This window comes from Hippoglossus hippoglossus, chromosome 1, assembly GCF_009819705.1.
Source record: "Hippoglossus hippoglossus isolate fHipHip1 chromosome 1, fHipHip1.pri, whole genome shotgun sequence".
Lineage (NCBI taxonomy): Eukaryota > Metazoa > Chordata > Actinopteri > Pleuronectiformes > Pleuronectidae > Hippoglossus > Hippoglossus hippoglossus.
Window position 1 is genome coordinate 30,089,317 of NC_047151.1, and position 21,839 is coordinate 30,111,155.

The 21,839-nt window shown below is 46.0% G+C and overlaps 2 protein-coding genes across 3 annotated transcripts in view; one reads left to right on the top strand and one right to left on the bottom strand.

The window, feature by feature from the left end:
- The window catches only part of ndufaf5 (NADH:ubiquinone oxidoreductase complex assembly factor 5), an 8,156-nt gene extending 6,485 nt beyond the window's left edge, over positions 1-1,671 (bottom strand). Inside the window, exons 1-5 of the mRNA XM_034601054.1 lie at positions 1,416-1,671; positions 1,114-1,154; positions 326-389; positions 145-192; positions 5-65 (exon numbers count right to left, since the gene is read on the bottom strand). Of these exons, the coding sequence (XP_034456945.1) occupies positions 5-65; positions 145-192; positions 326-389; positions 1,114-1,154; positions 1,416-1,607 (406 nt within the window). The 5' untranslated portion in view covers positions 1,608-1,671. The remainder of the gene's footprint in view (positions 1-4; positions 66-144; positions 193-325; positions 390-1,113; positions 1,155-1,415) is intronic.
- Positions 1,672-4,147: 2,476 nt separating this feature from the next.
- esf1 (ESF1, nucleolar pre-rRNA processing protein, homolog (S. cerevisiae)) lies at positions 4,148-21,575 on the top strand. 2 transcript variants are annotated; one of them, XM_034589034.1, is made up of 14 exons: positions 4,148-4,281; positions 4,917-5,467; positions 17,258-17,589; positions 17,673-17,786; positions 18,237-18,346; positions 18,445-18,597; positions 18,682-18,796; positions 18,896-19,085; positions 19,159-19,332; positions 19,475-19,602; positions 19,691-19,781; positions 20,038-20,126; positions 20,324-20,479; positions 21,105-21,575. In XM_034589034.1, exons 2-14 carry the CDS (start codon positions 4,930-4,932, stop codon positions 21,450-21,452), a joined length of 2,538 nt encoding a protein of 845 aa, XP_034444925.1. In that variant the 5' UTR covers positions 4,148-4,281; positions 4,917-4,929; the 3' UTR covers positions 21,453-21,575. The 2 variants fall into 2 exon arrangements, with proteins under 2 accessions (XP_034444925.1, XP_034444917.1); XM_034589026.1 differs by having other exon boundaries at positions 4,153-4,282; positions 4,920-5,467; positions 18,896-19,056; positions 19,154-19,332.
- Positions 21,576-21,839: the final 264 nt, after the last annotated feature.

The following is a 21,839-nucleotide window of genomic DNA, read 5'->3' on the forward strand; positions in this document are numbered from 1 at the left end:
TCTTGAAACGGCAGAAACTCCTCGTCAGCCAGGACGCAGTGAGTCGGGATCTCAGTCCGTCTCCTCTGCAGATCAGAAGCAGAGTATTAGATTGATATCAGGAAGGATTTATTCTAGATTTATGATGTTTGATGTCTCACTCACCAGAGTTTTCTCAGAGACGTCGGTCAGGAACAGACGCTCCACAACGTCCTGAAACAACAGCAGACAAACACAGATAGGGGGCGCTGTTTAGAGATCAATCATACACACACCCCCCCCACACACACACCCACACACACACACACACACACACACACACACACACACACACACACACACACACCTTGCTTAAATGCTCTGCAATGTGACTTTTCCCACCACCGATGTCCAACGCCAGAGGAAATGTCCTGAGAAGACAGGAAGACTTCAATCAAACTTTATTAAAACTGTGTTTTATTGACATGTGACAAACAAGAGCAGAATGTTAAACTGAGTTTGGACCTTTTCCACTGAGACAGCTCCAGGACCGGTTCAGAGCGGGTGCCTGATCCGGAGCCAGAACTGGAGCCAAAGAACTGACTCTCAGAAAAACTGGTTCCAACTTGTTACCGGTCAAGAAGAAGTAAGAACCACTACGTCTGAGGCTGGGGGCGGAGTTATCGTGACCTACAAGACACTTTATTGTGACCACTTGTCCTCGCACGCCACTTCGCCGCTCTGTGTGCAAAACACCACATCTGTGAAGACCAAACATGTTGTTTGCATCCGGTTTACACATGTGACCGATGTCACTGTGAGTGTGTGTCAGTCAGTGTGTGTGTGTCACTGTGTGTGTGTGTCAGTGTGTGTGTGTGTCAGTGTGTGTGTGTCAGTGAGTGTGTGTCAGTGTGTGTGTGTGTGTGTGTCAGTGTGAGTGTGAGTGTGTGTCAGTGAGTGTGTGTCAGTGTGTGTGTGTCAGTGTGTGTCAGTGTGAGTGTGTGTCAGTGTGTGTGTGTCAGTGTGAGTGTGAGTGTGTGTCAGTGTGTGTGTCAGTGTGAGTGTGTGTGTGTGGAGCGTCTCACTCGGACATCTCTCCAGAGAAAATCCGGATTGCTAGTGTCTGTATAAAACCTGAACGTGTCATGAACCCACCTGGCGATGTCGTAGACTCGATCGGCCACTCGACCTCCGACCTGCAGCAACCAGAGCAGAAGAAGAAGCTCAACCTTCACTTACACTCAGCTTGTGCTCAAACTCTGTGCACGTGAAACGTCAGCTCACCTTCCCTCGACCAACAGAAGTCAGTTGTGGTGAAGAAGAACACGTCTCGGACATTTCAGTCCCACATTTATTAAAAGTGTCATTTCTGCAGATATTTGTTAAGGTCTTAACCCACAAACCTTGTCTGAGCAGCGCCCCCTACAGTGTGTCTGGGTGTAACTGCAGCTTCTTACCTCGTCCCTCAGGTAATCGAACAGGTGAGTGTCCTGCAGAGACCCCGCCCACCTCCTCTGCCTCCTCTTCATCTCTCGGTCGAACACGTTCATGGAGCCTCGGCCGGACGCCGACATCAGTCTGCTGCCGCTGCCCGGGGAGGGAGCGGGAGAGGCGGCTGTGAGCAGCCGGAGGAGCCGCCGGGAGATCATGGTTGTTTCTCCTCCGTGAGTCTGTCCGCCATCTTGTGACCTCTGCACCGGCTCTTTGGAAAACATGGAGCTGGATCTGATCCGCTCTCTAGAAAACATGGAGCTGGATCTGATCCGCTCTCTAGAAAACATGGAGCTGGATCTGATCCGCTCTCTAGAAAACATGGAGCTGGATCTGATCCGCTCATTAGAAAACATGGAGCTGGATCTGATCCGCTCATTAGAAAACATGGAGCTGGATCTGATCCGCTCATTAGAAAACATGGAGCTGGATCTGATCCGCTCATTAGAAAACATGGAGCTGGATCTGATCCGCTCTCTAGAAAACATGGAGCTGGATCTGATCCGCTCTTTAGAAAACATGGAGCTGGATCTGATCCGCTCTCTAGAAAACATGGAGCTGGATCTGATCCGCTCTCTAGAAAACATGGAGCTGGATCTGATCCGCTCATTAGAAAACATGGAGCTGGATCTGATCCGCTCATTAGAAAACATGGAGCTGGATCTGATCCGCTCTCTAGAAAACATGGAGCTGGATCTGATCCGCTCTCTAGAAAACATGGAGCTGGATCTGATCCGCTCATTAGAAAACATGGAGCTGGATCTGATCCCCTCATTAGAAAACATGGAGCTGGATCTGATCCCCTCATTAGAAAACATGGAGCTGGATCTGATCCGCTCATTAGAAAACATGGAGCTGGATCTGATCCGCTCTCTAGAAAACATGGAGCTGGATCTGATCCGCTCATTAGAAAACATGGAGCTGGATCTGATCCGCTCATTAGAAAACATGGAGCTGGATCTGATCCCCTCTCTAGAAAACATGGAGCTGGATCTGATCCCCTCATTAGAAAACATGGAGCTGGATCTGATCCGCTCTCTAGAAAACATGGAGCTGGATCTGATCCCCTCTCTAGAAAACATGGAGCTGGATCTGATCCCCTCATTAGAAAACATGGAGCTGGATCTGATCCCCTCTCTAGAAAACATGGAGCTGGATCTGATCCCCTCATTAGAAAACATGGAGCTGGATCTGATCCGCTCTCTAGAAAACATGGAGCTGGATCTGATCCGCTCATTAGAAAACATGGAGCTGGATCTGATCCGCTCTCTAGAAAACATGGAGCTGGATCTGATCCGCTCTTTAGAAAACATGGAGCTGGATCTGATCCGCTCATTAGAAAACATGGAGCTGGATCTGATCCGCTCTTTAGAAAACATGGAGCTGGATCTGATCCGCTCTCTAGAAAACATGGAGCTGGATCTGATCCGCTCATTAGAAAACATGGAGCTGGATCTGATCCGCTCATTAGAAAACATGGAGCTGGATCTGATCCGCTCTCTAGAAAACATGGAGCTGGATCTGATCCGCTCTCTAGAAAACATGGAGCTGGATCTGATCCGCTCATTAGAAAACATGGAGCTGGATCTGATCCGCTCTCTAGAAAACATGGAGCTGGATCTGATCCGCTCATTAGAAAACATGGAGCTGGATCTGATCCGCTCTCTAGAAAACATGGAGCTGGATCTGATCCGCTCATTAGAAAACATGGAGCTGGATCTGATCCGCTCATTAGAAAACATGGAGCTTGTTGTTTTCTTGATTAATTGATTAATTGATCGGTTTTGAAACTAGAATTTACTGAAGCCTCATTTTGTCTGTGATGTCTTCAAATTACTTACTTTTATTTGATCCAACTTAGATATTTATAATATAATATAATATGATATGATATGATATAAAATAATATATCTTTTTTTATAATTATTTTATTCTCATGTCTGGACTGGTTCTGCATTACTCAATACACATTATATTTTTATTTCATTTATGATACACGTTTGATCTTAGTTTTTTCTTATATTTTTTAATGTAATTCTTTATTCTATTCTATTTTATATTGTACTGTTGCTGTAATCTTGGAGCAAGATGGCAGAATAATTTCCTTGTGGATTAATAAAGTCTTTTTAATAATATTATTGATTCACTATCACACAAACATGAAAGAAAAACAGGAAACCTAGATTTAACAGAAATCTGGATTAATGTTTCCACAATTGACTTTAGTGTTTATCACTATAGTCACCAGTTTGTCATGTTTCAGCTCTGACCTGTAAATTGGTAAATTGTCATACTCCCAGTTTGTCAAAGACGTATCTTAATTTATAATAAATATAATAAATGAAAAGCTGCAAAGATCAGTTGATTTTTAAATACGTTCAAAGAAAACTAATGACAACATAAACATATAACATTAAACTACAGTAAAGTTGTAGTAAAGTTCTTGTTATTGACATTTTTTAACAGTTTCAGATGTTTAATGAATAAAACCATTATTCGATTATGAACCATTTAACATTGTACATCCTGGCGTGTGGAAAGATCAAAGAGTTCTTCTATTCATCAAAAGAAGAGTTAATGACATTTAAAAGATAAAAAAGTGAAATTCATTTAAAACCTGTAAGAAATGAATGAAGCTATCTTGAATGGCCTTTGTAAACGACTTTTACTCTGTTTGTCCCACTTCGCTTTCCGTAGCGGGGAATAGGCGGGGCTCCGAGAGGTCACTGGAGCGATGCATGCTGGGAAAACACGTGTTTGAGGAAACAAACGAGTTACGTTTTATTTGTGATCGTTTTCGTAGTTTTTCGCAGTTTTCGCTCGGTTCTGCAGGTGAGTGTGACGTCATCAGCTGTTGTCCCTGCGCTCGTGAGGAAACGTTTCGTTTTTTCTCTTGATCGTCGCGTTGCTGCAGATTGACGTCATCTGTCCATCTTTACTCTGTTTCTGTTTTAACGCGTTTATTTATCATTTAATCCTGAATCCTTAGTTTATTAATTCGTGAGAAAATCATTTAAAAACTAAATCAAATTAAAAACCGAAACGAGCCTGTACAACATGTCACCTACTGTGTCCTGTAGGCGGCGCTGTGACTGAATGTCGTGTGGAGAAAACAAACTGGAAATTAAATGTTCACGTGGATCGATGATTGTGGTTTCTGACGTCATCACATTTTACAATCAGCTTTAAATAGAAGCTTTAATTAAAGTTGAGTTCCTGCTTCTAACTGATGATTATTTCACTCTAAACACATGAATACGTCCCGTGTTGTTGACGTGTTCGTGTTATTGTAGCATTCTGTAGACGTCGAGAGTAAAGATGGGAGACTCGAGGGCTTTCACACCGAGAAGATGAAAAGACACTGCTGGAAACCAAAAAGATGGATTATTGTGTATATACATCGTAAATTATTTAAATGTCTCTATTTGCCTCGAGAGTCACTCTCTGAACGTGTTTTTGTGTTTCAGGATTTTCTCCAGAATGTCGTCCAAGAAGAAGCAGGGCGGCGATGAGCGCTTCGCTCGGGTGCAGAGGGACCCGCGCTTCTGGGAAATGCCCGAGAGGGAACGCAAGGTCAAGATCGACAAGCGTTTCCAGTCCATGTTCCACGACAAGCGCTTCCAGGTGAAGTCCACGGTGGACAAACGAGGCCGCCCCATCAACCACACCTCCTCCGAGGACCTGAGACGCTTCTACAAACTGGACTCCGAGGACGAAGAGGACGTGGAGAGCGAGAAGCTGACGGAGAGGAAGAAGCTGAAGGAGAGGAAGAAGCTGACGGAGAGAGAGAAGCTGACGGAGAGAGAGAAGCCGACGGAGAGAGAGAAGCTGACGGAGAGAGAGAAGCTGACGGAGAGAGAGAAGCTGACGGAGAGAGAGAAGCTGACGGAGAGAGAGAAGCCGACGGAGAGAGAGAAGCTGACGGAGAGAGAGAAGAAGGTGAAGCTGGTGAAAGGTGATAGAGAAGCAGTGCAGAGCAGAGAAGAAGAAGAAGACGAGGAGGAGTCTGAAGACAAAGGTGAATTTCATCTGTGTGTTTACACATATTCACTTTATAATGTTCTTTCATTTTCAGCTGAAAGTTCAACTTCTTTGTTCTTTGTGTGAAAACACAAAGTTTCATCTTTAATGAAAAAAGCAAAATCTGTGAGTTCGATCTCTGAAGAAATGAGACGTAGAAAAATGAGTTTCTTTACTCCACCTCTTCAGCCGCAGAGGATCAAAGGATCAGGACTCAGTCAGCCTTATGAGTGCAGCAGTGAGGGATGATGGGAGTTGTAGTCTTCATCATGAGTTAGTTGTTGTGGAGCAGCAGTGAGGGATGATGGGAGTTGTAGTCTTCATCATGAGTTAGTTGTTGTGGAGCAGCAGTGAGGGATGATGGGAGTTGTAGTCTTCATCATGAGTTAGTTGTTGTGGAGCAGCAGTGAGGGATGATGGGAGTTGTAGTCTTCATCATGAGTTAGTTGTTGTGGAGCAGCAGTGAGGGATGATGGGAGTTGTAGTCTTCATCATGAGTTAGTTGTGGTGCAGCAGCAGTGAGGGATGATGGGAGTTGTAGTCTTCATCATGAGTTAGTTGTTGTGGAGCAGCAGTGAGGGATGATGGGAGTTGTAGTCTTCATCATGAGTTAGTTGTTGTGGAGCAGCAGTGAGGGATGATGGGAGTTGTAGTCTTCATCATGAGTTAGTTGTTGTGGAGCAGCAGTGAGGGATGATGGGAGTTGTAGTCTTCATCATGAGTTAGTCGTGGTGCAGCAGCAGTGAGGGATGATGGGAGTTGTAGTCTTCATCATGAGTTAGTTGTGGTGCAGCAGTGAGGGATGATGGGAGTTGTAGTCTTCATCATGAGTTAGTTGTTGTGGAGCAGCAGTGAGGGATGATGGGAGTTGTAGTCTTCATCATGAGTTAGTTGTGGTGGAGCAGCAGTGAGGGATGATGGGAGTTGTAGTCTTCATCATGAGTTAGTTGTTGTGCAGCAGCAGTGAGGGATGATGGGAGTTGTAGTCTTCATCATGAGTTAGTTGTTGTGCAGCAGCAGTGAGGGATGATGGGAGTTGTAGTCTTCATCATGAGTTAGTTGTTGTGGAGCAGCAGTGAGGGATGATGGGAGTTGTAGTCTTCATCATGAGTTAGTTGTTGTGGAGCAGCAGTGAGGGATGATGGGAGTTGTAGTCTTCATCATGAGTTAGTTGTTGTGGAGCAGCAGTGAGGGATGATGGGAGTTGTAGTCTTCATCATGAGTTAGTTGTGGTGCAGCAGCAGTGAGGGATGATGGGAGTTGTAGTCTTCATCATGAGTTAGTTGTTGTGGAGCAGCAGTGAGGGATGATGGGAGTTGTAGTCTTCATCATGAGTTAGTTGTTGTGGAGCAGCAGTGAGGGATGATGGGAGTTGTAGTCTTCATCATGAGTTAGTCGTGGTGCAGCAGCAGTGAGGGATGATGGGAGTTGTAGTCTTCATCATGAGTTAGTTGTGGTGCAGCAGTGAGGGATGATGGGAGTTGTAGTCTTCATCATGAGTTAGTTGTTGTGGAGCAGCAGTGAGGGATGATGGGAGTTGTAGTCTTCATCATGAGTTAGTTGTGGTGCAGCAGTGAGGGATGATGGGAGTTGTAGTCTTCATCATGAGTTAGTTGTTGTGCAGCAGCAGTGAGGGATGATGGGAGTTGTAGTCTTCATCATGAGTTAGTTGTTGTGCAGCAGCAGTGAGGGATGATGGGAGTTGTAGTCTTCATCATGAGTTAGTTGTTGTGGAGTAGCAGTGAGGGATGATGGGAGTTGTAGTCTTCATCATGAGTTAGTTGTTGTGGAGCAGCAGTGAGGGATGATGGGAGTTGTAGTCTTCATCATGAGTTAGTTGTTGTGGAGCAGCAGTGAGGGATGATGGGAGTTGTAGTCTTCATCATGAGTTAGTTGTGGTGCAGCAGCAGTGAGGGATGATGGGAGTTGTAGTCTTCATCATGAGTTAGTTGTTGTGGAGCAGCAGTGAGGGATGATGGGAGTTGTAGTCTTCATCATGAGTTAGTTGTTGTGGAGCAGCAGTGAGGGATGATGGGAGTTGTAGTCTTCATCATGAGTTAGTTGTGGTGCAGCAGCAGTGAGGGATGATGGGAGTTGTAGTCTTCATCATGAGTTAGTTGTTGTGGAGCAGCAGTGAGGGATGATGGGAGTTGTAGTCTTCATCATGAGTTAGTTGTTGTGGAGCAGCAGTGAGGGATGATGGGAGTTGTAGTCTTCATCATGAGTTAGTTGTTGTGGAGCAGCAGTGAGGGATGATGGGAGTTGTAGTCTTCATCATGAGTTAGTCGTGGTGCAGCAGCAGTGAGGGATGATGGGAGTTGTAGTCTTCATCATGAGTTAGTTGTGGTGCAGCAGTGAGGGATGATGGGAGTTGTAGTCTTCATCATGAGTTAGTTGTTGTGGAGCAGCAGTGAGGGATGATGGGAGTTGTAGTCTTCATCATGAGTTAGTTGTGGTGCAGCAGTGAGGGATGATGGGAGTTGTAGTCTTCATCATGAGTTAGTTGTTGTGCAGCAGCAGTGAGGGATGATGGGAGTTGTAGTCTTCATCATGAGTTAGTTGTTGTGCAGCAGCAGTGAGGGATGATGGGAGTTGTAGTCTTCATCATGAGTTAGTTGTTGTGGAGCAGCAGTGAGGGATGATGGGAGTTGTAGTCTTCATCATGAGTTAGTTGTTGTGGAGCAGCAGTGAGGGATGATGGGAGTTGTAGTCTTCATCATGAGTTAGTTGTGGTGCAGCAGCAGTGAGGGATGATGGGAGTTGTAGTCTTCATCATGAGTTAGTTGTGGTGCAGCAGTGAGGGATGATGGGAGTTGTAGTCTTCATCATGAGTTAGTTGTTGTGGAGCAGCAGTGAGGGATGATGGGAGTTGTAGTCTTCATCATGAGTTAGTGGTGGAGCAGCAGTGAGGGATGATGGGAGTTGTAGTCTTCATCATGAGTTAGTTGTGGTGCAGCAGCAGTGAGGGATGATGGGAGTTGTAGTCTTCATCATGAGTTAGTTGTTGTGGAGCAGTGAGGGATGATGGGAGTTGTAGTCTTCATCATGAGTTAGTTGTTGTGGAGCAGCAGTGAGGGATGATGGGAGTTGTAGTCTTCATCATGAGTTAGTTGTTGTGGAGCAGCAGTGAGGGATGATGGGAGTTGTAGTCTTCATCATGAGTTAGTTGTTGTGGAGCAGCAGTGAAGGATGATGGGAGTTGTAGTCTTCATCATGAGTTAGTTGTGGTGCAGCAGCAGTGAGGGATGATGGGAGTTGTAGTCTTCATCATGAGTTAGTTGTTGTGGTGCAGTGAGGGATCATGGGAGTTGTAGTCTTCATCATGAGTTAGTTGTTGTGCAGCAGCAGTGAGGGATGATGGGAGTTGTAGTCTTCATCATGAGTTAGTTGTTGTGCAGCAGCAGTGAGGGATGATGGGAGTTGTAGTCTTCATCATGAGTTAGTTGTTGTGCAGCAGTGAGGGATGATGGGAGTTGTAGTCTTCATCATGAGTTAGTTGTTGTGGAGCAGTGAGGGATGATGGGAGTTGTAGTCTTCATCATGAGTTAGTTGTGGTGCAGCAGTGAGGGATGATGGGAGTTGTAGTCTTCATCATGAGTTAGTTGTTGTGCAGCAGCAGTGAAGGATGATGGGAGTTGTAGTCTTCATCATGAGTTAGTTGTTGTGCAGCAGCAGTGAGGGATGATGGGAGTTGTAGTCTTCATCATGAGTTAGTTGTGGTGCAGCAGCAGTGAGGGATGATGGGAGTTGTAGTCTTCATCATGAGTTAGTTGTTGTGGAGCAGTGAGGGATGATGGGAGTTGTAGTCTTCATCATGAGTTAGTTGTGGTGCAGCAGTGAGGGATGATGGGAGTTGTAGTCTTCATCATGAGTTAGTTGTTGTGCAGCAGTGAGGGATGATGGGAGTTGTAGTCTTCATCATGAGTTAGTTGTTGTTGAGCAGCAGTGAGGGATGATGGGAGTTGTAGTCTTCATCATGAGTTAGTTGTTGTGGAGCAGCAGTGAAGGATGATGGGAGTTGTAGTCTTCATCATGAGTTAGTTGTTGTGGAGCAGTGAGGGATGATGGGAGTTGTAGTCTTCATCATGAGTTAGTTGTTGTGCAGCAGCAGTGAGGGATGATGGGAGTTGTAGTCTTCATCATGAGTTAGTTGTTGTGGAGCAGCAGTGAGGGATGATGGGAGTTGTAGTCTTCATCATGAGTTAGTTGTTGTGGAGCAGCAGTGAGGGATGATGGGAGTTGTAGTCTTCATCATGAGTTAGTTGTGGTGCAGCAGCAGTGAGGGATGATGGGAGTTGTAGTCTTCATCATGAGTTAGTTGTGGTGCAGCAGTGAGGGATGATGGGAGTTGTAGTCTTCATCATGAGTTAGTTGTTGTGGAGCAGCAGTGAGGGATGATGGGAGTTGTAGTCTTCATCATGAGTTAGTTGTGGTGCAGCAGTGAGGGATGATGGGAGTTGTAGTCTTCATCATGAGTTAGTTGTTGTGCAGCAGCAGTGAGGGATGATGGGAGTTGTAGTCTTCATCATGAGTTAGTTGTTGTGGAGCAGCAGTGAGGGATGATGGGAGTTGTAGTCTTCATCATGAGTTAGTTGTGGTGCAGCAGCAGTGAGGGATGATGGGAGTTGTAGTCTTCATCATGAGTTAGTTGTGGTGCAGCAGTGAGGGATGATGGGAGTTGTAGTCTTCATCATGAGTTAGTTGTTGTGGAGCAGCAGTGAGGGATGATGGGAGTTGTAGTCTTCATCATGAGTTAGTTGTTGTGGAGCAGCAGTGAGGGATGATGGGAGTTGTAGTCTTCATCATGAGTTAGTGGTGGAGCAGCAGTGAGGGATGATGGGAGTTGTAGTCTTCATCATGAGTTAGTTGTGGTGCAGCAGCAGTGAGGGATGATGGGAGTTGTAGTCTTCATCATGAGTTAGTTGTTGTGGAGCAGTGAGGGATGATGGGAGTTGTAGTCTTCATCATGAGTTAGTTGTTGTGGAGCAGCAGTGAGGGATGATGGGAGTTGTAGTCTTCATCATGAGTTAGTTGTTGTGGAGCAGCAGTGAGGGATGATGGGAGTTGTAGTCTTCATCATGAGTTAGTTGTTGTGGAGCAGCAGTGAAGGATGATGGGAGTTGTAGTCTTCATCATGAGTTAGTTGTGGTGCAGCAGCAGTGAGGGATGATGGGAGTTGTAGTCTTCATCATGAGTTAGTTGTTGTGGTGCAGTGAGGGATCATGGGAGTTGTAGTCTTCATCATGAGTTAGTTGTTGTGCAGCAGCAGTGAGGGATGATGGGAGTTGTAGTCTTCATCATGAGTTAGTTGTTGTGCAGCAGCAGTGAGGGATGATGGGAGTTGTAGTCTTCATCATGAGTTAGTTGTTGTGCAGCAGTGAGGGATGATGGGAGTTGTAGTCTTCATCATGAGTTAGTTGTTGTGCAGCAGCAGTGAGGGATGATGGGAGTTGTAGTCTTCATCATGAGTTAGTTGTTGTGCAGCAGTGAGGGATGATGGGAGTTGTAGTCTTCATCATGAGTTAGTTGTTGTGGAGCAGTGAGGGATGATGGGAGTTGTAGTCTTCATCATGAGTTAGTTGTGGTGCAGCAGTGAGGGATGATGGGAGTTGTAGTCTTCATCATGAGTTAGTTGTTGTGCAGCAGCAGTGAAGGATGATGGGAGTTGTAGTCTTCATCATGAGTTAGTTGTTGTGCAGCAGCAGTGAGGGATGATGGGAGTTGTAGTCTTCATCATGAGTTAGTTGTGGTGCAGCAGCAGTGAGGGATGATGGGAGTTGTAGTCTTCATCATGAGTTAGTTGTTGTGGAGCAGTGAGGGATGATGGGAGTTGTAGTCTTCATCATGAGTTAGTTGTGGTGCAGCAGTGAGGGATGATGGGAGTTGTAGTCTTCATCATGAGTTAGTTGTTGTGCAGCAGTGAGGGATGATGGGAGTTGTAGTCTTCATCATGAGTTAGTTGTTGTTGAGCAGCAGTGAGGGATGATGGGAGTTGTAGTCTTCATCATGAGTTAGTTGTTGTGGAGCAGCAGTGAAGGATGATGGGAGTTGTAGTCTTCATCATGAGTTAGTTGTTGTGGAGCAGCAGTGAAGGATGATGGGAGTTGTAGTCTTCATCATGAGTTAGTTGTTGTGCAGCAGCAGTGAGGGATGATGGGAGTTGTAGTCTTCATCATGAGTTAGTTGTGGTGGAGCAGCAGTGAGGGATGATGGGAGTTGTAGTCTTCATCATGAGTTAGTTGTTGTGGAGCAGCAGTGAAGGATGATGGGAGTTGTAGTCTTCATCATGAGTTAGTTGTTGTGCAGCAGCAGTGAGGGATGATGGGAGTTGTAGTCTTCATCATGAGTTAGTTGTTGTGGAGCAGTGAGGGATGATGGGAGTTGTAGTCTTCATCATGAGTTAGTTGTTGTGGAGCAGCAGTGAGGGATGATGGGAGTTGTAGTCTTCATCATGAGTTAGTTGTTGTGGAGCAGCAGTGAAGGATGATGGGAGTTGTAGTCTTCATCATGAGTTAGTGGTGGAACAGCAGTGAGGGATGATGGGAGTTGTAGTCTTCATCATGAGTTAGTTGTTGTGGTGCAGTGAAGGATGATGGGAGTTGTAGTCTTCATCATGAGTTAGTTGTTGTGCAGCAGTGAAGGATGATGGGAGTTGTAGTCTTCATCATGAGTTAGTTGTTGTGGAGCAGCAGTGAGGGATGATGGGAGTTGTAGTCTTCATCATGAGTTAGTTGTTGTGGAGCAGTGAAGGATGATGGGAGTTGTAGTCTTCATCATGAGTTAGTTGTTGTGGAGCAGTGAGGGATGATGGGAGTTGTAGTCTTCATCATGAGTTAGTTGTTGTGCAGCAGCAGTGAGGGATGATGGGAGTTGTAGTCTTCATCATGAGTTAGTTGTTGTGGAGCAGCAGTGAGGGATGATGGGAGTTGTAGTCTTCATCATGAGTTAGTTGTGGTGGAGCAGCAGTGAGGGATGATGGGAGTTGTAGTCTTCATCATGAGTTAGTTGTGGTGGAGCAGCAGTGAGGGATGATGGGAGTTGTAGTCTTCATCATGAGTTAGTTGTGGTGGAGCAGCAGTGAGGGATGATGGGAGTTGTAGTCTTCATCATGAGTTAGTTGTGGTGGAGCAGCAGTGAGGGATGATGGGAGTTGTAGTCTTCATCATGAGTTAGTTGTTGTGGAGCAGCAGTGAGGGATGATGGGAGTTGTAGTCTTCATCATGAGTTAGTTGTTGTGCAGCAGCAGTGAGGGATGATGGGAGTTGTAGTCTTCATCATGAGTTAGTTGTTGTGCAGCAGTGAAGGATGATGGGAGTTGTAGTCTTCATCATGAGTTAGTTGTTGTGCAGCAGCAGTGAGGGATGATGGGAGTTGTAGTCTTCATCATGAGTTAGTGGTGGAGCAGCAGTGAAGGATGATGGGAGTTGTAGTCTTCATCATGAGTTAGTTGTTGTGCAGCAGCAGTGAGGGATGATGGGAGTTGTAGTCTTCATCATGAGTTAGTTGTTGTGCAGCAGCAGTGAGGGATGATGGGAGTTGTAGTCTTCATCATGAGTTAGTTGTTGTGCAGCAGTGAAGGATGATGGGAGTTGTAGTCTTCATCATGAGTTAGTTGTTGTGGAGCAGTGAGGGATGATGGGAGTTGTAGTCTTCATCATGAGTTAGTTGTTGTGCAGCAGCAGTGAGGGATGATGGGAGTTGTAGTCTTCATCATGAGTTAGTTGTTGTGGAGCAGTGAGGGATGATGGGAGTTGTAGTCTTCATCATGAGTTAGTTGTTGTGGTGCAGCAGTGAAGGATGATGGGAGTTGTAGTCTTCATCATGAGTTAGTTGTTGTGGTGCAGCAGTGAGGGATGATGGGAGTTGTAGTCTTCATCATGAGTTAGTTGTTGTGCAGCAGCAGTGAAGGATGATGGGAGTTGTAGTCTTCATCATGAGTTAGTTGTTGTGGTGCAGTGAAGGATGATGGGAGTTGTAGTCTTCATCATGAGTTAGTTGTTGTGGAGCAGCAGTGAGGGATGATGGGAGTTGTAGTCTTCATCATGAGTTAGTTGTTGTGCAGCAGCAGTGAGGGATGATGGGAGTTGTAGTCTTCATCATGAGTTAGTTGTTGTGCAGCAGCAGTGAGGGATGATGGGAGTTGTAGTCTTCATCATGAGTTAGTTGTGGTGGAGCAGCAGTGAGGGATGATGGGAGTTGTAGTCTTCATCATGAGTTAGTTGTTGTGGTGCAGCAGCAGTGAGGGATGATGGGAGTTGTAGTCTTCATCATGAGTTAGTTGTGGTGGAGCAGCAGTGAGGGATGATGGGAGTTGTAGTCTTCATCATGAGTTAGTTGTTGTGCAGCAGCAGTGAAGGATGATGGGAGTTGTAGTCTTCATCATGAGTTAGTTGTTGTGGTGCAGCAGTGAGGGATGATGGGAGTTGTAGTCTTCATCATGAGTTAGTTGTTGTGGTGCAGTGAAGGATGATGGGAGTTGTAGTCTTCATCATGAGTTAGTTGTGGTGCAGCAGTGAAGGATGATGGGAGTTGTAGTCTTCATCATGAGTTAGTTGTTGTGGAGCAGCAGTGAGGGATGATGGGAGTTGTAGTCTTCATCATGAGTTAGTTGTGGTGCAGCAGTGAAGGATGATGGGAGTTGTAGTCTTCATCATGAGTTAGTTGTTGTGCAGCAGCAGTGAGGGATGATGGGAGTTGTAGTCTTCATCATGAGTTAGTTGTTGTGCAGCAGCAGTGAGGGATGATGGGAGTTGTAGTCTTCATCATGAGTTAGTTGTTGTGCAGCAGCAGTGAGGGATGATGGGAGTTGTAGTCTTCATCATGAGTTAGTTGTTGTGGTGCAGCAGTGAAGGATGATGGGAGTTGTAGTCTTCATCATGAGTTAGTTGTTGTGCAGCAGCAGTGAGGGATGATGGGAGTTGTAGTCTTCATCATGAGTTAGTTGTTGTGGAGCAGCAGTGAGGGATGATGGGAGTTGTAGTCTTCATCATGAGTTAGTTGTGGTGCAGCAGTGAAGGATGATGGGAGTTGTAGTCTTCATCATGAGTTAGTTGTTGTGCAGCAGCAGTGAGGGATGATGGGAGTTGTAGTCTTCATCATGAGTTAGTTGTTGTGCAGCAGCAGTGAGGGATGATGGGAGTTGTAGTCTTCATCATGAGTTAGTTGTTGTGCAGCAGCAGTGAGGGATGATGGGAGTTGTAGTCTTCATCATGAGTTAGTTGTTGTGGAGCAGCAGTGAGGGATGATGGGAGTTGTAGTCTTCATCATGAGTTAGTTGTTGTGCAGCAGTGAGGGATGATGGGAGTTGTAGTCTTCATCATGAGTTAGTTGTTGTGCAGCAGCAGTGAGGGATGATGGGAGTTGTAGTCTTCATCATGAGTTAGTTGTGGTGGAGCAGCAGTGAGGGATGATGGGAGTTGTAGTCTTCATCATGAGTTAGTTGTTGTGGAGCAGTGAGGGATGATGGGAGTTGTAGTCTTCATCATGAGTTAGTTGTTGTGCAGCAGCAGTGAGGGATGATGGGATTTGTAGTCTTCATCATGAGTTAGTTGTGGTGCAGCAGCAGTGAGGGATGATGGGAGTTGTAGTCTTGATCATGAGTTAGTTGTTGTGGAGCAGTGAGGGATGATGGGAGTTGTAGTCTTCATCATGAGTTAGTTGTGGTGCAGCAGTGAGGGATGATGGGAGTTGTAGTCTTCATCATGAGTTAGTTGTTGTGCAGCAGTGAGGGATGATGGGAGTTGTAGTCTTCATCATGAGTTAGTTGTTGTGGAGCAGCAGTGAAGGATGATGGGAGTTGTAGTCTTCATCATGAGTTAGTTGTTGTGGAGCAGCAGTGAAGGATGATGGGAGTTGTAGTCTTCATCATGAGTTAGTTGTTGTGCAGCAGCAGTGAGGGATGATGGGAGTTGTAGTCTTCATCATGAGTTAGTTGTGGTGGAGCAGCAGTGAGGGATGATGGGAGTTGTAGTCTTCATCATGAGTTAGTTGTTGTGGAGCAGCAGTGAAGGATGATGGGAGTTGTAGTCTTCATCATGAGTTAGTTGTTGTGCAGCAGCAGTGAGGGATGATGGGAGTTGTAGTCTTCATCATGAGTTAGTTGTTGTGGAGCAGCAGTGAGGGATGATGGGAGTTGTAGTCTTCATCATGAGTTAGTTGTTGTGGAGCAGCAGTGAAGGATGATGGGAGTTGTAGTCTTCATCATGAGTTAGTTGTTGTGCAGCAGCAGTGAGGGATGATGGGAGTTGTAGTCTTCATCATGAGTTAGTTGTTGTGCAGCAGCAGTGAGGGATGATGGGAGTTGTAGTCTTCATCATGAGTTAGTTGTGGTGGAGCAGCAGTGAGGGATGATGGGAGTTGTAGTCTTCATCATGAGTTAGTTGTTGTGCAGCAGCAGTGAGGGATGATGGGAGTTGTAGTCTTCATCATGAGTTAGTTGTGGTGGAGCAGCAGTGAGGGATGATGGGAGTTGTAGTCTTCATCATGAGTTAGTTGTTGTGGAGCAGCAGTGAGGGATGATGGGAGTTGTAGTCTTCATCATGAGTTAGTTGTGGTGGAGCAGCAGTGAGGGATGATGGGAGTTGTAGTCTTCATCATGAGTTAGTTGTTGTGCAGCAGCAGTGAGGGATGATGGGAGTTGTAGTCTTCATCATGAGTTAGTTGTGGTGGAGCAGCAGTGAGGGATGATGGGAGTTGTAGTCTTCATCATGAGTTAGTTGTTGTGCAGCAGCAGTGAGGGATGATGGGAGTTGTAGTCTTCATCATGAGTTAGTTGTGGTGGAGCAGCAGTGAGGGATGATGGGAGTTGTAGTCTTCATCATGAGTTAGTTGTTGTGGAGCAGCAGTGAGGGATGATGGGAGTTGTAGTCTTCATCATGAGTTAGTTGTTGTGCAGCAGCAGTGAGGGATGATGGGAGTTGTAGTCTTCATCATGAGTTAGTTGTGGTGGAGCAGCAGTGAGGGATGATGGGAGTTGTAGTCTTCATCATGAGTTAGTTGTTGTGGAGCAGCAGTGAGGGATGATGGGAGTTGTAGTCTTCATCATGAGTTAGTTGTTGTGGAGCAGTGAGGGATGATGGGAGTTGTAGTCTTCATCATGAGTTAGTTGTTGTGCAGCAGTGAAGGATGATGGGAGTTGTAGTCTTCATCATGAGTTAGTTGTTGTGCAGCAGCAGTGAGGGATGATGGGAGTTGTAGTCTTCATCATGAGTTAGTTGTTGTGGAGCAGTGAGGGATGATGGGAGTTGTAGTCTTCATCATGAGTTAGTTGTTGTGCAGCAGCAGTGAGGGATGATGGGAGTTGTAGTCTTCTTCCTTCAGTCTTGATGCTTCAGGAGGTTTTTATCTGAATCCTCCTCGAACACAAGCAGCTGATTCAATCCAGTAAAACAGTGAATAAAGCAACCTCCTGTTAAAACTCACTGTTTCTCTGACTCGTCTCTGATTGGCTGTGAGTCGAGCTGCCGCTAACGTTTGCTCAGCTCGTTTCTCTGAAACTTCAGATCCAGACGTCCGACGACTAAAATCCGTCATGTGCTTCAAATATAGAGTTAAAAACCATATAGAGTTAAAAACCATTAAAAAAGTGACTTCAAACTGGATAAAGTCACTTTTGACTCTTCAAACACTGACACAAGCACAAAGAGGATGTGACGCCACCAACAGGCGACTAAATGAAACGTTACCTTCAATAAAACTACAGATTTCTGCAGGTTTGAAGATAAAAACGTTTGTGAGTCTCGTGGATTTTTTTTGCATCACAAAAGAGTTTTATTTTTAAATTTTTCAGATGATGAAGATATCGAGCAGCCGCAGCAGCAGGAGGAAGAGGAAGAGGGTGTCGGCCTGGGAGACAGTGTCACAGGTGGCAGTGAGGAGGATGAAGATGATGCAGAGGAGGAAAGCGAGGTTGGAAGTGGATTGGAGGAGGAGGAGGAGTCCGGTCTGGATTCGGATGAGGATAGTGACAGCGGGCCGGATCTGGCCCGAGGAAAGGGCAACATCGAGACCAGCTCAGACGAAGACAGCGATGACGAGATGGACGCCATTCTGAGGAAAGAGGAAGAGGAGATCGAGCACAACTGGGGCGAGTTGAGCAAAGACGCTCGGCGAAGCGACGAGGTGACGTCTGGAGTCTGTTTGTGTTCAATTTGAAACTCTGACACTCAAATACTAATGTGTGTGTGTGTGTGTGTGTGTGTCAGGTTTCCGCTCGACTCGCTGTCTGCAACATGGACTGGGACCGCATGAAGGCCAGAGACCTGCTGGCACTGTTCAACTCCTTCACACCACAGGGGGGCGCTGTGCTGTCTGTCAAGGTATTGAAACAGGAAGTAACTGAGGGAAGTTTGTTTCTCTGTCACTCACTTAAAACTACGAAGATTTCAATTATTATATTTTTAGATTTCACTTCTGTTTGAACAGATCTGGATCATTTTCTTTCAAATTGATAAGATTCATTTATCTCTGAGAATGATTCATGAATCTTGATGCAAAGACTCGGACGAGTTTAGACGACTGATATTTATAAAAGTCAGGATCTTGTGGTTTCACGGATCAGCTCAGACTCAGGTTTATTGAACTCATATAAAAATCTTAATCATCAATGATCAGCTGGAGCCTCGAATCCGGTTCTGAGCGTCGTCATCGGTAAAATATCAGCGTCTTGTTTCTGGTGGATCTGGAAACATCATCAACTGAGCTTTGATTCACTTCATATCAGAGTTCAAGAGATGAAACAGCAGTGCATGCTGGGTGTTGTTGTCCAGATTTACCCGTCAGAGTTTGGGAAGGAGCGGCTGAAGGTGGAGGAGACTCAGGGACCGATGGAGCTGAAGGCACTGCCTGAAGACCCAGAGAACGACACAGAGGAGGAGAGGTAACGCACACATGCACACATGCACACGCACACGCACACGCACACTTACACATGTGCAGTCTTCCTGTGGAACTGACGAGTGCACGTGTGTCTCCCAGGGTTTACAGGGAGAAGATGCGTGACTACCAGTTCAAGCGTCTCAGATATTACTACGCCGCGGTGGAATGTGACTCGGCTGAAACAGCCGCTAAGCTCTATGAGGAATGTGACGGCTTCGAGTACGAGAGCAGCTGCTCTGTGCTCGACCTCAGGTACGAGAACCTGAGAACTTCAAGACCCTAACCCCCCCCCCACCACCACCACCATCAAGTTTTACTCAAACCTTTTTGTGACAGGTTTATTCCCGATGACGTCACGTTTGCTGAGGAGCCCAAAGACGTGGCGACGGACGTGAACCTGTTGGCGTACACGCCCAAACTGTTCAGCTCGTCTGCCACGTCCACCTCGAGGGTAAGATGGCTCGGCATCTGAGGCGTTCAAGGACGTCTGTACTTTGTAATATCAGAAAACAACTAGTTACACTCCTGCTCCTCTAAACCGATCAATCAGGTGCAGCTGACGTGGGACGAGATGGACCACGATCGAGTGACCGCCTTCAACAGGAATTTCAACAAGGACGAGCTGCTGGAGATGGACTTCAACGCCTACCTGGCCTCCTCCAGCGAAGAAGAGGAGGATGAAGACGGAGCGGTTGAGTTTGGAGAGCAGGCGAGCGGAGACAGCGGCGGCGAGGCCGAAGGTGAGAGATCTCCTCAGGACTCAGTTTGTCTTCTATGATGAGAGGAAGCAGCACTAAGGGTTTGTTTTCACAGCTGAACAGACAGAAGAGACGAAGAAGAAACCTCAGGAGGAAGAAGAGAGGAAGAAAAAGAAAAAGAGCGAGGATCAGATCTTTAAGTACAGAGAGCTGCTGAAAGGTATCCGGCACAAAGAGAAGAAGCTGCAGGACGACAAAGACATGGAGATGGAGATCACCTGGGTGCCAGGTACCTTCAACATCTCAATATAAGAAATATTCGTTTCTGTCTTTAAATCCCAAGCACTCTCAGTCCAGATGTTACAGACGGCCTCAGAATTTACATCAGGGCTCAACACATTTCTGATGATCTGTGTGTGTTGCGTCTTCAGGCCTGAAGGAGACGACAGAGCAGCTGGTGAAGAAGAAGCTGGAGGAGAAGGACGAGCTGACGCCGTGGGAGGAGTTCCTGGAGAAGAAGAAGGAGCGGAGGAAGCAGAAGAAATGTCCCAACAAACAGGTGAGTGGAAGCGACGGCTCCGAGTGTCTGAACGTCTTCATCAACACTACATCTGTGGTTTATCCTGTTTGTGTTTGTCTTCCACCAGGAGGCGGCAGAGGACAAACTCAGTGACGATGAACTTCCTCCAGACGTTGACCTCAGCGAAGCCTTCTTCACCGAGGAGCTCGGTGCGACAGGTGATCAATCAAGGATCCGATTCACTCACTCGGTCAAACTTCCTTTTCTTCTTTCTTAGAAAACACTTTAGTTTCCTGTAACTTTTAAAACACTAAAGAGAGAAAAGCAGCGTTTTCTAGCTGTGTTGAGCACTTTATTAGGAACACATGCATTTATCCATCAGCCAATCAGGATGCAGCAGCGCAGAGTCAGGGACTTTCAGACTTTTCAGTTTCGTCTGAGCCAAAATATCAGGTGTCGAGTTTGTGTCTGCAGATCTGAAGAAACAGAAGAAGAAGAAGAAGAAGAAGCTGGAGGAAGAGGAGCGAACGGCTGAGGAGGAAGAAGAGCTGGAGAAACAAAAGGTCAGAGGTTAATCTCATGTGACGTCATCAAACCTGCTTCAGACGTCAGGCTGGTTTCCTCAAGTGTGTGTGTGTGTGTGTGTGTGTGTGTGTGTGTGTGTGTGTGTGTGTGTGTGTGTGTGTGTGTGTGTGTGTGTGTGTGTGTGTGTGTGTGTGTGTGTGTGTGTGTGTGTGTGTGTGTGTGTGTGTGTGTGCAGGCGTCGATGGCTCTGCTGATGGAGGACGACGCAGACGAGGTCAAACACAAACACTTTAACTTCGATGAAATCGTGGAGCAGCAGAACTTGAGCAAGAAGAAGAGGAAGAAGCAGCTGAAGAAGGGGGAGGAGCCTCTGGAGAACGACGACTTCCAGGTAAAAACCTCGAGTCCGATTCTCACTTTGTGTCAAACGTGTCACCGACTGCGTCCGATTTTAAAGAGTAAATTTGACTTTTTATAGCAGCGCTCAGACTAAGAAGTAAAATAAAATGATGTTAAAACAATGAAAAGTCCAAATAAATTGTTGAATGAATCAAAAGCAAGAATGTACAAGTTTCTTAAACTCCCGTTCTACGAGTCCTGGAACTTTTCATGAGAGCTTCTCCAGTCAACGTGAACATTGGTGTGACTTGGATTTCATCACTACTCGTTTATTTTGATCTACTGTGGAGTCGTAGTATAAAAACTCACTAAGAGTGAAGCTGTTCATCCTGAGTTCAAATCGAATCACAGAGACAAAGACACAGATGATTCCAGTCTTTTTACGCATCTTTACTTTATCACCAAGACTGAAAAACATGTGAATTATATTAAAAAAAGATCAAGTTTACATCAGTAGAATAAAGTCGTCATTGATTTAATACATTGAATAATAAAATGATATATTTAGTAATGTGATGGATAATGATGTTCATGTTTATTAACCTGCAGTGTTACTCAAGGAGCTTCTTAGTTTGTAGTTTGTCCTCAGTGACACGCCTCTTCCTGTCTCTCTGCAGGTGGACGTTGAAGACGCTCGTTTCCAGGCCATGTTCACGTCGCACCTGTTCAACCTGGATCCGTCCCACCCCAGCTTCAAGAAGACCAGAGCCACTCAGAGCATCGTGGCCGAGAAGCAGCGCAGGCGAGAGCAGCGGCGGAGGGACGATGACCTCAGCGCTCAGTCGGCCGCACGGACAGAGCCGTCCGCCACAGCTGAACAGGAAGTGACGGGAAAGACACTGCAAAGTGACTCTGATGCTGCGACGGCGAAGAAGCCGATGGAGCCGAGTCTGTCTCTGCTGGTCAAGTCAATCAAAAGCAAAACGGAGCAGTTTCAGGCTCGAAAGAAACAGAAGCTCGTGTAATGACTGAGAACTTCTGACGGACTGAGACTCGACACGCCGACGTTCCTGTGGTCGGTTTCTCCTGATGACACGTTACTGTGTTATACAGGGAAACAACAGGAAGATGATGTTAAAGAATTAAAATGTTCACAAATGTTTCCTTGTTCCAGAAACTCAGAAGCTCGAAGTTCATCTCTCCAAACACCTGCAGTGCTTTTAGTTTGAGATGGTTTTATAATATTGAATGAGTCAGATGGTTTAAAGATGTTTCCACACATGAACTGTGTGAAACATGTTGTGTAGTTGGTGTTTGTGAAGCAGCAGCAGCAGGTTGTCAGGTCCGACTCGTTCACACAGGAACATCCAGGCGAGGGGCGGAGCCTGTAGAGCAGCAGGAGGCCGGACAAA